The 14,352-nt window shown below is 45.6% G+C and overlaps 1 protein-coding gene across 1 annotated transcript in view; it reads left to right on the top strand.

Annotated features, from left to right (window-relative positions):
* Positions 1–2,678: 2,678 nt before the first annotated feature.
* LOC118428673 (otoancorin-like) overlaps positions 2,679–14,352 on the top strand; it is a 24,696-nt gene continuing 13,022 nt past the window's right edge. Inside the window, exons 1-13 of the mRNA XM_035838787.1 lie at positions 2,679–2,860; positions 7,857–7,976; positions 8,282–8,318; positions 8,839–8,959; positions 9,300–9,455; positions 9,761–9,978; positions 10,545–10,728; positions 11,200–11,354; positions 11,713–11,875; positions 12,246–12,425; positions 12,795–12,860; positions 13,225–13,371; positions 13,923–14,087. Of these exons, the coding sequence (XP_035694680.1) occupies positions 2,821–2,860; positions 7,857–7,976; positions 8,282–8,318; positions 8,839–8,959; positions 9,300–9,455; positions 9,761–9,978; positions 10,545–10,728; positions 11,200–11,354; positions 11,713–11,875; positions 12,246–12,425; positions 12,795–12,860; positions 13,225–13,371; positions 13,923–14,087 (1,752 nt within the window). The 5' untranslated portion in view covers positions 2,679–2,820. The remainder of the gene's footprint in view (positions 2,861–7,856; positions 7,977–8,281; positions 8,319–8,838; positions 8,960–9,299; positions 9,456–9,760; positions 9,979–10,544; positions 10,729–11,199; positions 11,355–11,712; positions 11,876–12,245; positions 12,426–12,794; positions 12,861–13,224; positions 13,372–13,922; positions 14,088–14,352) is intronic.

The raw sequence follows: 14,352 nt of genomic DNA, 5'->3' as shown, positions 1-14,352 counted from the left end.
ATATCTTTTCGGTAAAGGAATGGTTATTTTTCGCAATGATGTTGTACCCATCAAAGTTTATTAGTAGGCTCTTGGCAATATGCAATTATATATAGAAAAATCTGTCATCTTAACTAAGTTACATTCCTGGTAAAAGTTTGGGAAATAAATGACAGATGAAAGTCGCCTGTTGCTGTGTTGTGTTAATTGATGAATACTGACTGCAATCTACTAAGCATAACTTACATACATCTGCAGTTTAGTGCAGGTAAATCTAGAGTTGTGCAGGTATGATACCGTGTTCCTGGACTGGTCTCTTTGCGTAAGTTACAAATCGCAGTGTGTATATATTTTTGGTAACCGCTGGTTTTTACACAAGCAGAAATGGTTCCAGTTTGATCCAAGGCTTTTGATTTGTAGTCCGGATCCACCTTCCCGTGGATCATTGTCAGTTGCACTGCGCGAATTAAACGGGCTTTACCAAGTGTTGTGACTGACATTGGGGAATCCCAGGTCCCAACCCGGGGCCCGGCAGGGTAGCTTTTGGAAACGAAAAACATTATATAAAAGGCAACGAAAGACACAGAACGTAACGAAAATAGTCGTGAGCATAATTTGCCTATTTTCCTTGATAAATTTACACTTTTATTTTTCGTTTCCGCAAACATCCCGGCCGGGGCCCAATTTGGAAACGGCACTTGGCGTGCAATGTTGTGCAGGTGCGATTTGTCGCAAACAGTAGAAAGGGTACGCTGAATCAGAAACATCTTATTTCCGCAGGCCACCCAAGCAAAGTCCTCGGCTCCAGGGCCTTCATGCGTGAACAGTGTAGCTCCTCTGGACCATAGTAATTTGCATTTGTGTCTATACAGTTGTGGACTTTTACTTCCACAATTTCACCAGAAATGTAAACTTAGGTCATGTCACGTCGACCTGTACCTCAGGTAACCCCATGTTATCTGCTGGAACCGCTTTAACGCACACAACGTAACAACAACCAAACACGACACTTAACAAACGGCTGCAATGCATTTCATTATTCATGTTCATTACGTCCTGTTGCTTAGATAATACCATGCTTGGATTTTTGCCCCATTTAGTTGTTTATTCACGACTTACCTTTTAAACGAATGACAGAAAAGACCGGATTTGTCAGGTTTTTGGCTTGTTTGTTTCTTTTGTTTGCCTTGTTACAGGAGACCTGTTTCCAACAAACCTCTCGGGCGGTTCGTAAGCTTCAACATCTGTCACGAAACAAATACTTGACAAGCGAGCTTATTAAGACTATTAATCTGGCAGGGGAATCTTACCATCAGGAACAGGCTACATACGTTTTGCAATTTACACAGAATCTATTTTAACAGTCAGCTAGTCTTTCTGCTTGATTCTGATTGGTTCTCGAGTGCCTTCCGTCGAAGTGACCGTTTTTTGACAGCCTTATGCAAAAACGCAATTGTTCAGCGTAAAAACTGTACTGTACTGTACTATACATAGACCCAACGGCGCACTGAACAGAGTCATGGTCCGTGGACACTGATAGGGTCCGACATTGTCATCCATCGAAGAAAGACAAAAGCCATGTCCTAGTTACCTTTGGCACAGTAGTAACCGGATACAATGTGCAGAGGACGGACCTCCTATCAGAAAATTGCCATTTCTTATGTTCATGTTTATGACATCCACGCGCATATTACTTTTCGCTTGTTCTCCAAAAGAATCACGTCCTTCGAAGTGCATGCCACAAACGCGCAGGTCCGAAACTTGCCGACTCTGCCGAAAATGTCAAGCACGTGCCAGCTTTTGTAAAACTCATTATATACTATCGATCGCAAAACGTGCTAATTTTGTAAGGCCTGGGCCAAAATGCCCTTATGAGTATTCTGATAAAAGCCATACACCATCCACAGTCCTTGGAGCAATATACCTTCTAGTAGCGCACTTCTTTGTTCATTCTTGTCAATATGTCAAACATTGATCTGTTAACATCAAGAAGACAACCTACATGTGCATCCTACAAATAAAGACTTGTTGTTTCTTGTGCTATGTGATTTAATTCGTAATGCTAACCTTGTAGTCTTGCGGCTTAGCATAATTTTGCTGTATTTTTTTTCGCCTTTATCTATTAACATTGATACATTTTCGACCGAAGCCGTTTTTCAAGACTTTCGCCCTCTTGCATTAGTTTTTTGGCCTCCAGTGGATGTCATCCATAAGATTAAGGTAAAACTCTGATTCGCACCTTACACGTCCTTTCAGATATCCTGCCGTTCAATGACCTCATGACGAGTCTTACTGAACAGTGCCGGTGGGCAGGGCGGTAATATGATATGGACAGTATTGTGGCAGTTTGTGTTGGTAACAGGCACGGTTGGCGGGTGCCGCGCCCCACGCCTGGCCAGTGACACCCCGCTCAGGTTTCAGCTGAAGGACCCGGCAATGGGGCCACCTGGCGGACGGTGCCATCGCGTAGATGGGGAGGCGCCAATCCTGCACGTAAGGAATAAAACTACTCTATAGTTAAATTACAGGATATGCGCTGTGTCTGTGGCAATGTTGCGACAAAGGCAAACGTGTAGGATCAAATTCTTTTTTTAGGAAAGTTGACGAATAATGTTTTAAGAAAACGACATTTTCCTCACCCCCCCTGAAAATGTCAAAGTGGACCATGCCATGACGTAAGTATGGAATGAGGTGGAATCTTTCCGGTCCTCAAAGACAGTTCGGAGTCGGACGCCCGTCGGAGTAACGCTGCTGATTTTTAATTCCTCTTCTTATCTCACCTCACCTGGCCTTACCGTCTCCTTCCCAACCCGTGAAAAAACTCCAGAGGCTGATCTGAAGATGAGGTCCGCTGTGCTGTTCGGGCTGCTGATCGCCACAGGTGAGGGTTTTCTGCATCTCTAAAACATACGGCATTGCTGCAGTTTACATGTGTCCTGTCGATGTCACATGGACCACGCGACAACTGTCAATCGGCAAATCAGGATGTCGCAGGAGTGCCGAACAAAACTATGCCTCATAATTCTGACTCATCACCAGTAGCTGAAGTTCAAAGTGTCAAAACTTTATGTCTCTTACGCACATGGATATTTAAGTTTAGAAAAAAGAATGAACAAGACACCGTCAAAAAGACTTTCGATTGTCTATTTTGCTTGTCGGCTGCCACCAGGATTGAGACGTTCTGTGTACAAGTGTTTCCCAGGTTCTCAGTTGGGTTTGTTTGGGAGTTAGTGGCCAGGAGAATAACCAAATTAGAATATCATGAACCGCTTACAAACAAACCTTCCTCCACGCTGATCTGAGTTGTGGAACTGCCTCTCGCAGTTACAGACAGAGCAGCTGCTATGCATAGAGATGAGTACAAATAAAGTTCGATCAAAACTCCCGTTAATAGTTCCATCATGTTGGTAGATCAATTTAACAAAATTTTCATAGGAAAAGACCGTTGAAGTTTATAACTGATAAGACAATTCTATCTTAAACTGATAAAGACAGGTGACAGTAATACCTGTAGAGATAAAATAAGGCTGTGATGCTATAACCAGACCTGTCTGTGGTGACATTTGGGAGGACTCAGAGAAATGGTTACAGTAGAATTACTGTATTCGGCCCATATGTGGGTAGGAACATGCAAATAAAGAGCATCACCACTAGACAGGTACCGACTGGTCAGGTGCAAGAAGGCTCGTCTGAACTCTTCATGATGGAGACGAACTCGGTCAGCAAACATGTAAGGACCTCCTCCATCTTTAAAGATCCGAACGGTTCTGTTATCACCGACCCGCTGACGGCACACTTTGTTTGCATGTTTATAAGAGGAATTCCTTGTCATTTTGTTTGGGGCCGTATAAAGCTGGAGTTAAGCTTATCCCCGAGTAAACGGTAGGATCCGCTCTGTCTGTTGAAGCGCACCACATTCATGGGACGATCATCGCGCGATCATCGTGCGACCGCAAAGTAAGGACATACTTTAGATTGTCGTAGAGTATAGATGTCTTGTTTCCGTAATGTCTATATTATACCCTTGTCGGTTGTTGTTTTGGTGCAAACTGTCAGAAAATCCTAAGACATCAAAATCGTACGGAGGACAGAAAAACCCATTGACTCATCCGAGAGCAGATCGGCATTACGCACATGTAGATGCCCCGTCCAGTGGACCACTCCACGATCAAATTACCAAACCGGGGCCCGGCCGGGCTGTTTGCGATATCGATAAATAAAACTGTGTATCAAGAGATATATAAACAAAGTGGCTGTTTTTTTTGCGCTGTTAGTGTTTTGTTCATTTCATATCACAGCTTTGGAGGATTGACCCCAGTATTAACACAGAACCAGTAGCGGTCCATGTTAGCAGATCCAGTTGAAGCCCTCCTTTCTTCCTTTAATAAAATCAGCATTGCAAAAATACATGCTCTTGATCGCAATATCATGGACCCCTGAATAGCGTTGATCTTTACAATACAGTTCTATACACGGTGGAAATATGAAAACAAAGCCTGGAGATGAACACTAACATAATGACTCAGTCTGCTGTACAAATGGCCGGTGATAGTGGAGAAAGGACCTGTACTGTCCGTTGGTCCGGGTCTTGAGAACACCTAACCCGTTGGTCCGGGTCTTGAGAACACCTAACCCGTTGGTCCGGGTCTTGAGAACACCCATCCCGTTGGTCCGGGCCGTATGAACACTGATCCCGCCAGAGCCCCGGCCTTACGTAAAGCTTTTACTTTCTTCAATAATGCAGAGGAGCCCGGCATGACTCGGGAGATCCTGTTCGCGCTATGATCCGCATTGTCCAGCCCCTTGTGTAGCGGTCAGGCCTTTTGTCTAGCTGTTACCCGTTTTCTTTGGTTGGTAAGAGATCTGATCCCACACGAAGGTTCGACCGCCGGCTCTTACCTAACTGATGACCTCTGTCCACACTTCCTGCGGTGTCTCTCCAGCAGTCAGATGTACAGTATCCCGAAATTACAAACGAGGCAAGGAAAGAACAACCATCGCCAAATTACGAATCTGATGCTCCACAAACTCCGTGTGGAGCCAGGAAGGCACAACAGCACAAATCTCAAAAAGCCCACTTTATTGAAGATTCAACTCTCTCTCCTTCTCTCTCTCTCTCTCTCTCTCTGTAATATATATAGTGTTAAAAGTCTTTTACCTATATGTACTTACAGCTTTTATACTTGTGTGCCGATGCTTGTTTATGCCTTTGTGTGCTTATGCTGTTTAATAGGACTTTCCTAATTATTTTATCCGCTTTCATTTTCTCGTCTATCAAATAGTGCATTAACCATTCGAAAGAGCTCACCATCGGCACTTGCCCGTGCGTGTCCGAGCTACATCCATTCCCAAAGAGATAAAACAGGTTGAAGTGGAGACTGTATGACTGAGTGAAGTTTGCCGCTTGTGCGATAGCAGCGGCTCCTGTATTTTAACCCAAAAGGCCGGGCCCCGGTCTCCTTTATTCCTCAGTTACCGAAAAGACTCCTTTGGACGTACAAGATTACGGAATGATTTACCGAATTGAGCAAAAACGAGGCCTTCTCCGCACCAAATTGTGTGCGCAAAAGACGGCCAGTTTAGTGTGTGTGAACCTGTGCAGATTTAGTCCGCCGCAAACCTGACGCAAACCTATCGCTAACCTGACGCAAACCTGACGCAAACCAGACGCAAACCTGTCTTTAGAGGACTTATGTTACTAAATATAGCTTCTACATCCGCTGAGGCGCATGCGCAGATCCAATTAGATAAGTGACCCACTTAAGTAGGACATGTGATCCTGGAGACAGCCTGTTTGTTTCCTGACGTCATCAGCGTTGCTATGGTAACAGGAGAGTCTTTGTTTACCGTCGGTTGTGCCATGCACGGTTCTAACGGTCCGGCCCGGATTCCACGCCGTGTCGTATCAGCATGCCTAGGATTGTGGACATTTTTATAAGGGTGACTTTTCATAAAACAAAAAGGAAAAGTACAGGACACAGATATTATGCATATTAGCAACGCCAATGGAAAATTCAAATTTAAAGCAACAAAGACAATAAAAGAAGTAAATCAATTTTCATTCCAATTTACGTATCGATGAACTACCCTTTTTGGGAGACCTTTAGCCCAAAGGGAATCTCACTTATTTGTGATTTACTGGATGATGATGGAAACTTTATGAAACATAGATGATAATGATAAAAAGTTGTGCACAGCTTATTATTATCATTCTCGCCACCAGTTAGGATTTTCGACTTGGGTTCGAGCCGGTGCACTTTCCTTTTCCGATATTTCTTAACTGTCTATCTTTTTCTACTTTCCTTTTCCGATATTTCTTAACTGTTTATCACTATATTGTCGTGCTTTGGTAATTGAACAGTTGCTTTATATACGTCATCGGAAAAGTTGGCGCATGTCCTATTTTATTTGACATACGTGTCGTTTTGTTAAAGATTAGTCTTTATCAACATTGTCATTCACCAACAGAGAGATAGGGTAGACGCATAGCATAACTTTCATGCAATGGTTTCCCTCTATCTATTCTCATGAGCACGCCCTAATTATCGCCAAGCGACTCACGTTTCTCCACATCTCGCGGGGACCTGGTACCGACCGGACCTATTCAGTTTGTGCAGGTTCGGTTACTTGGTGACATGGGAACAACCAAATAAATACATTAAAGTGGGTCAACATAAATAGCAGCGTTCAGACAAAGCCTTGAAATAACAGCTCACACCTTTTTTGTTGTACCCGCCCGTCAGTCAGAGCAATAGGCGGATTAGCTAGCCTCTACCAGGCTCCGTGGATCGGTAGAAACATTATCCTCACCACGTGGTGAGGAAACGTACTCTTCTGGCCGGCTAACTCCCCTAGCGTACTATAGACTCTATTTGTCCAATTTCTACAATTAAACCACCGATCCACGAAGCCTGGTAGAGTCTAGGATTAGCGGGTGGTAAAGTGTTTGAAGGTTACGGGTTTGAATCCCGAATTAGTACCATGTGATGTAAAGAATACGAAGCGACCTATTTTGCATAGGGTCATGGTGACGACTTTGTAAAACACAGCTTTGGTGGATGTTAGGTTTGCAGTGTGTCAAGCGGGTTCGAATCCTGAAATAGAACCATTTAACGACTGGCCAAAGCAGCTCTCGAAAGCCACTGAAAATAGACAAATTCAGGCAACAGAAAAAATCTGAAAATCTGATGAAAGGTTTCATATCTCCAGGAAATATCTATAACGGACAGAGGATAGGCCCTGAGCTACGTCAGATAGTGTGCCATCAGAGAGCCACTTAACACTTTTTAAATGTCCTCATTTGACCCAGCTGCACCTCTCGGTCAGGGGCGTCCTCTCGGTGTAGAACGTAAAGCCGAGGGTCCCGTGCTTAAGGAGAGTCACATCTAGAGCACGTTAAAGAGCCCACCACACACATTGATAAGACTAGGATTCGACCTTGTGTGTGAGCGGATCAAACCTTACAATCTGGTCTCCGGGTCGACAGGTTGAAAATGTGATAGTCACCTGTTATGTCAATCCTTCCACTAAAATCAAATGTGGTAAACCTCAATAAATAAATGATTTAAAAAGAGGGGCGAGTTGACGTACCTCACATACAGCAGGTACAGGTCTTACAGCTTGTACTGTGCAAAACGCGTGCTACGCCTTAGGTGTGTGTTAAACTGTGCCAGTTATGTGAAGGCAGAAATCCTTTTCTTCATCTTCTTAAGATCCGTTATTGAAGAGTCTCTAGTGTGTGATGCTGTGCATGTATGCGGTCATGTTAGAGATAATTGAAAGTCAAAGCCCTTCATCATTATTCACACATCCGCACGTGCATTTATGTGCAACAGCGCCCCCTGACGAATTACTAACGTCTGTGCATGTGTTTTCAGGTCTTGTGGCCGCTGTGCCCCGCGTGAAGAGACAATCTGCAGTTCCTGCACCGCCCGCCAGGCCTACAGCGCCCCCTATCGACGATTCACTGAAGACTGGCATTTCGGACGCCTTTGGAGGTAGGGGAAAATTCCGGGGAAACTGATTCAGTTCAGTGTCACAAAATTACTTAAGCCACATTCGGTAGCTATTCGGAAATAAATCAGCATGTTTGTACTGAACGTTCCACGGAAAGCATACCAAAAGACAATTATTACTTTGAGATGTCTGCTTGTACGTTTGCGTGACAGTAGAGACATGTCGGTGGGGTGCCCTGCTTTTCTGAGCTAAACGAGTTGTTATCTTTAAGTGTGCTCCAGTTGAGCGTTGGTGAAATCTTGATTAAAAAGTACCATTTATCTGACATGTTGCTATTTTCCCACAGATGCTTCTGCTTTGACGCACTCCTCAGCTGCTAAGTTGTAAGTACATCAATTTTGTCATGAGGGATCATATATATATATGTCACAGTAGAGATCACGATCCAGTAGAATCGTCGATTCTCCTGGGAGAGATCGCGATAGGAGCTGATCCTAGGGCTGGTCCTAGGAGAATCGACGATTCTACTAGTGCAGATTGCAATCGGGGTCTCCACTAGGGCCAACTCCGATCCAAACTGATCTCACTGTGACATATATATGACAACACAATGAAAGTTGTTTTCATATTGTCTGCAATCATTCAGTATCAATATCTGTGAGAAACGGACTTTACAATGATAAAAAATAAGTGATAAGAAAATTAAGGTTGTCTTTGATGCTTCCAATACATCAAAGATCTTAGCTGCTTTATCTAAGCTACAGGATTTAACGTAGGAGGTCTTTCGTTGGAAACAGGTGAAAACGCGCGTTCTGCAAACCTCAGAGCCTGAAGCTAACGTGCGTTCTGCAAACCTCAGAGCCTGAAGCTAACGTGCGTTCATGTTTTCGTCTTTCCCCACAGCATCAACAACCAGCCGAACGATTCCTCGATTATCCAAGCTCTGAAGGGAGAGATCGACATAACCCAGATCACAGGGCAGGATTTCGCAAAGATGCCCGGTGTGCTACTGACCAAACTCGTGGTAAGCATCGTGTTGTGTTATTCTGTGTCAACCGTTTCAAAGAAACTACTAGGGTAACAACAAAGAGGCTACTGGTCAATCAATATCCAAGCAGATTTACCGGTGCCGTGACAGGATAAAAAAGGGTAACGTCTTCATATTGATGATTTCTAAAGCCAAGGGACTGTCGACCAGTTTGTCAGCCATTTCGTCTGTTTCCAGGACGAGCAGTTCGACAACATCACGGCTGAGCACTTCGTCGTCTGGCTGCAGTGTCCAAACAAACAAATAAACAAGCAAACAAACAATCCTATCAACAGATGCATGTACCTTTACCTTTCACCGTTCCTCTTGTTTCCAGGACGAGCAGTTTGAACAGATTACGGCTGAGCAGATTGACGCCTGGCTGCGGAACCCCAAGAACGGGTATGACTTCCAGCAGCTGGACCAGCTGTCCACGCGCGTGTCCGAGGAGAAGTTCGGCCAGGTGCTGACCAGGATGAAGAACGCGGCAGAGGTAAATAAACAAAACAAACAACATTACCTTCTAATGTAGAAAAAACGAATGCCGGGAAAGTAATGACTCCAATGATTTGAAATTTGGAGGATATTGATAAAAGGCTTCATACTATGAAGTTTCGCCTGAAAATCTGAGTTGTGCTTGTTATTTGTTGGTGAGGCCGAGGACTTATTGATCACCCCTCGTACATTGATCCGATTGACACCGTAAAACCTTTGCTGCCCTGTGCAGGCCGGCGGAGCGGACGCGCGGCCCAACACATTGAATATTTAACATAGTAAAACCTTTGCTGCCCTATGCAGGCCGGCGGGGCTGACGCGCGGCCCAACACCCCGCTCAGCGCGGGCGTGCAGGACTTCCTGGTGCGGAAGTTCGTGGAGTCGAACGTGAACGACACGTGCGCGGAGATGGCGGGAAAGCTGCAGGCCGTGTCCTTCATGCCGCAGGGCCTGACTGTGGAGAACCTGGACAGGCTCCGGGAGAACAGCCAGCAGAACTGCCCGCAGGTTGCCAACGCTGTGTGAGTGTTTATGTATCTATTTGATATATCTGGCTTCCTTCAAGAGACTCTTAAAGTAATGGCCAAATGAACGGACTTGAATCATGTAGCAATATCTATCATGTATTTTGTATGTATGTAAATTGTGTATATAGACGTATAGGACTTATAAGGACTCTAAACGATGTAACTGTATCTCTGTTACACACTTTGTCTGACCCTTGCCTCTTCCCTCATGACCTCAATGAAAAGCGGCCAGCAGGCCGAATTCAGCTTTCATGAATGAATAAAGGTTCAAACAAACAAACAAACAAATATATCTATTTGTTTGTATTTGTAGAAGTCATTTTGGAAGAGTTGAACTGTAATTTCCAACACACACAAAATTTCGACTGAACAGCTCCAGCCTTTGTCAAGAAATGAACAATCCACTGCTGTTGTGAAGTCATGTTATGCAGATAGGACATGTGACTCGTTGAGCAGTGGATCATAAGTTACAATAAGTCTATGGCACCCGCCGTCTCTGTTCAGGGACCTACAGCTAGACTCACACAGGGGTCACCATTCATCTGTGTGTTTAATTGCAGCTTGACGATCAACAAGCGGGGCGGCCGCTACTGTAAGATGTCCGCCGGCGCCCGTGAGGAGGCGTGCGACTTCGCGCGCTCGGCGGCCGGGGACGACTGGGGCACCGTGGAGAACCTGGGCAGGCTCCCGCCCTTCGTGGACTGTCTCACGGCCCAGGATCTGGAGAGCGCGGACACCGACACGGTACGTGTTGTACCTTGTAGGGTGCTCAATAGAATCAGTCGGAGACATTCAGATGCTGCTATTAAGACGATCTAATCTTAAGAAGAGTCACTGCCTCAGTATGTGTACAGAAGCATATGCTCAGTGCCGGATCGTGGTGCAAAGAGGTGGTAGTCCGGGTTTGCAGTTACCTTGGTCACTCAGCCACTTAGTACGTAGATGAGGACTATTGGCACTGATCATATTACAATGCTAAACTTTCTTCCAATGCTAAGTCGTATAAGGGACAAATCTTTAACGACCACAGTCGCCTCCTTCATGATCAATAATGACCAATCACTTCCTAACGCAAAAGCTGTAGACACGTGATCTTATTGATACGTGATGTCAGCAATTGGTCAAACGTGCCAGGAAGTTTATAACGCCCCCCGTCCGCCATAGTTCCCCCGGTTTGTGTGAAGGATGACTTGACTGAACAGGTTTCTGTTCCAGCTGATTGACCTGTACGATGACGGATTCTTCCTGAACGTGGACTCGCTACCCGAGGGCGGAAGTGACATCATCAGGCGGAAGCTTGACGCGTCCGACCGGATGCCGAAAGGAGCTGACCTCATCACCTTCTTCAACAACGTCACCATGGTGGAGAAGTAAGTGGTCTGGGGTTATTGCGAGATTCATTCATTCATTCTGTCCTGTCCATTTTTTGACGTTGACTGACAGGCTGGGTTTTGTAGTTTAGAGGAATCGGGTACGTGATCGACATTGATTGACAGGCTGGGTCCTGTACTTTAGACCAATCAGCAACGTGATCAACATTGATTGACAGGTTGGGTCCTGTACTTTAGACCAATCAGCAACGTGATCAACATTGATTGACAGGTTGGGTTCTGTAGCTTAGACCAATCAGCTACGTGTTAAGCATTGATTAACATTGATTGAGAGGTTAGGTCCAGTAGCTTAGACCAATCAGGTACATGATCCACATTGATTGACGTTGATTGACAGGCTGGGCCCGGTAGCCGCGACCATCGGAGACATGATCGGCGACCTGAGCCAGCTGGAGCTGCCCGCCATGCGGAAGATGAAGGAGACGATCTCCGGCAGCCGCGTATGTATGGCGGGGGAGACGGAGGCGAGCTTGAAGGGCCGTTCTAAGGAGGAGAAAGAGGTAACAACTACCGTCTTAGAATGGTTATCTGTCCCAAGATAGAACTCAGAGGTCTTAGGTTCGAACCCATATATATCTGACACTACTGAAGGGACTGTAGCTCAGTTCAAATCAAACTGTTCTTTGGACGGAAGGTCTAGGCATTCATGTCCTGTCTAGAGGGTGTAGCAAGTTCCAAACCGTACGATAAACATCCCAACACACGCATCGGTAAGAGTAGGACCCTGTTTGGTTGACCATGCGTTGGAGGGCATCAGTGGCCTTGATGACACCGACGCCAATTCAATCCTTGTCAGAAGGGGACGTTCTGGAGGCTTTCACGCATCTTCTGAGAAGCTGTGAGATTCACTTTCAATTTTTCTCTTCGCAGCTGGACCGGACGCTGCTCCAGGCTGAGATGTCGGACCCGGCCGCAGTCACCGCCGAAACCCTGAACAGTCTGGTCGGGTCCCTGGCGGAGATGGCGCCGTCGGAAATCGAGAACCTGAACCCAGCCGCCGTGGTTGGCGCCATCAGCACGCTGGCTGATGAAGACTTCTCTTTTGGGGAGGTAGGCTTTCCGCTACATTTTATTAAACACGGTTTGCAACAATTCATCTGTTGCTCAAGGTACATGTTCTGTGCAATAGGGTCTTGGATATGGAAAATAATTCCCACAATGAACCAAACCTGTGTGATTGAAGTAAGTTCAATTTTGGTTAAACGCCAAACCTTCTTTACAGCAAAGCAAATGATGGTTTCACTCGAGTCTGTCCAGTACTGGTGACCTGATGTTCGGAAACCGTCCAAAGGAAAATTTGCGACTGATCCTCGTTAACAATTCATCAGGGCCTGAATCTACTCTTCTGCCTTCAACCTGATGACGTACCTGGTGACGTACCCGTTGACGTACTGATGACGTAGTTTCTTCTTGTTTCAGGCGAGGGCTCTGATCGAGAAGTATAAGTCTGGGGCAAGCGTCTCCGGAGCCTTGTCTGCAGCCCAGGTAGGTTGTTTTTTTCTTTTCGTGGCGCAAAACACCTCGAGGTACATAGTCGTTCTATGGTAGTCAAGTCAAGTCAAGTCAAAATCTTAATTCAACTCAGCTAACGTTCGATACGGGTGCTCCGGATCCAGTGATATTCCAGGGTCTTACACAGGGTCTCTCACACTTCATTTAATTATTGAAATGCGCTTCGAGCCAAATTAGACATTGGAATTTAAAAGGCTATAATTTTTGTGTCGAGGATATGAAATTTTCTCAACTTTTGGCGCATTATGCATTGACATGTGTGTATTTTCGTGTTGGTAAATATGACAAGACGTGATGCATATGTATGACTAACGCATATCCCAACAAACCCAACCAGGTGGCCTCCCTGGGGAAACTTGCCGCCAACCTGCCCGTGGATGAGCTGGACCAGATGTCAGATGCCGACATCCGGAGCTCCATCTCCACCTTCGCCAGCGCCAAGGCCGAGATGAGCCCTGCACAGGCCAAGAAGATTGCCAAGAAGGTGGGCCACACTTTGTTGTCGAATCTTTTTTTTTTTCGGAAACCATGGGTAACTCAGTGTAACTCAGTGTAACTCATGGGTAACTCAAGAGCTACGTTATCATGGCAAAGTGAATTCGGTATATGCGTGAAGTACGTGTTTTATCCGGTGTTAATGTCTGAGTAAAGATTTCGTTTGCCAATTTCGTTACTCAGGGTCCTCCGCTCTTTCGAACATGATAATGGATCATGGTCTTTGTTGCTCAGTATAGCCAATGAACGTTCTTCACAAACATATGTACTGTTCCGTAGTCAACTTGGTCGTACGATCTCCGTGGACCTGAAAGTCCAGACCAAGAAGAGATGCAATCCTACTTTCCTACTGCTGGTCAGGGTTGAAGACCTTCACTCACTCACTCACTCACTCACTCACTCACTCACTCACTCACTCACTCACTCACTCACTCACTCACTCACTCAGAGCGTTGAGCCACGGCCAATACCTTTTGGGCGCTCTAAAAACAGCGCAGTAACCAATGAGTTAGAGTAAGGTTTTCTATTTTGCTTCCCCAGGCCCGCAACGGAAACCTCTTGGATCAGCTCGACAACGGAGAAATCTCTGACTTCTTCGACGCCCTTCCTCTCAATGAGATAGAAAGCATCGCAGATGACATTGCCGCCGACGTAGCCAACGGGAACTACAGTAAATACAGCAGTCTGCCGATGACTGATGCACAGGTAAGTCTCACTCACTCACTCACTCACTCACTCACTCACTCTCACTCACTCACTCACTCACTCACTCACTCACTCACTCACTCACTCACACTTACTTACTCACTCACTCACTCACTCACTCACTCACTCTCACTCACTCACTCACTCACTCACTCACTCACTCACTCACACTTACTCACTCACTCACTCACACTTACTCATTTACTCACTTACTCACTTACTCACTCACTCACTCACACTCACTCACTCACTCGCTCGCCCTCAC

Source organism: Branchiostoma floridae, chromosome 13 (genome assembly GCF_000003815.2).
Source record: "Branchiostoma floridae strain S238N-H82 chromosome 13, Bfl_VNyyK, whole genome shotgun sequence".
NCBI lineage: Eukaryota > Metazoa > Chordata > Leptocardii > Amphioxiformes > Branchiostomatidae > Branchiostoma > Branchiostoma floridae.
The sequence above is the reverse complement of the archived record's forward strand: the minus strand, read 5'-3'. Positions and strand labels throughout refer to the sequence as shown.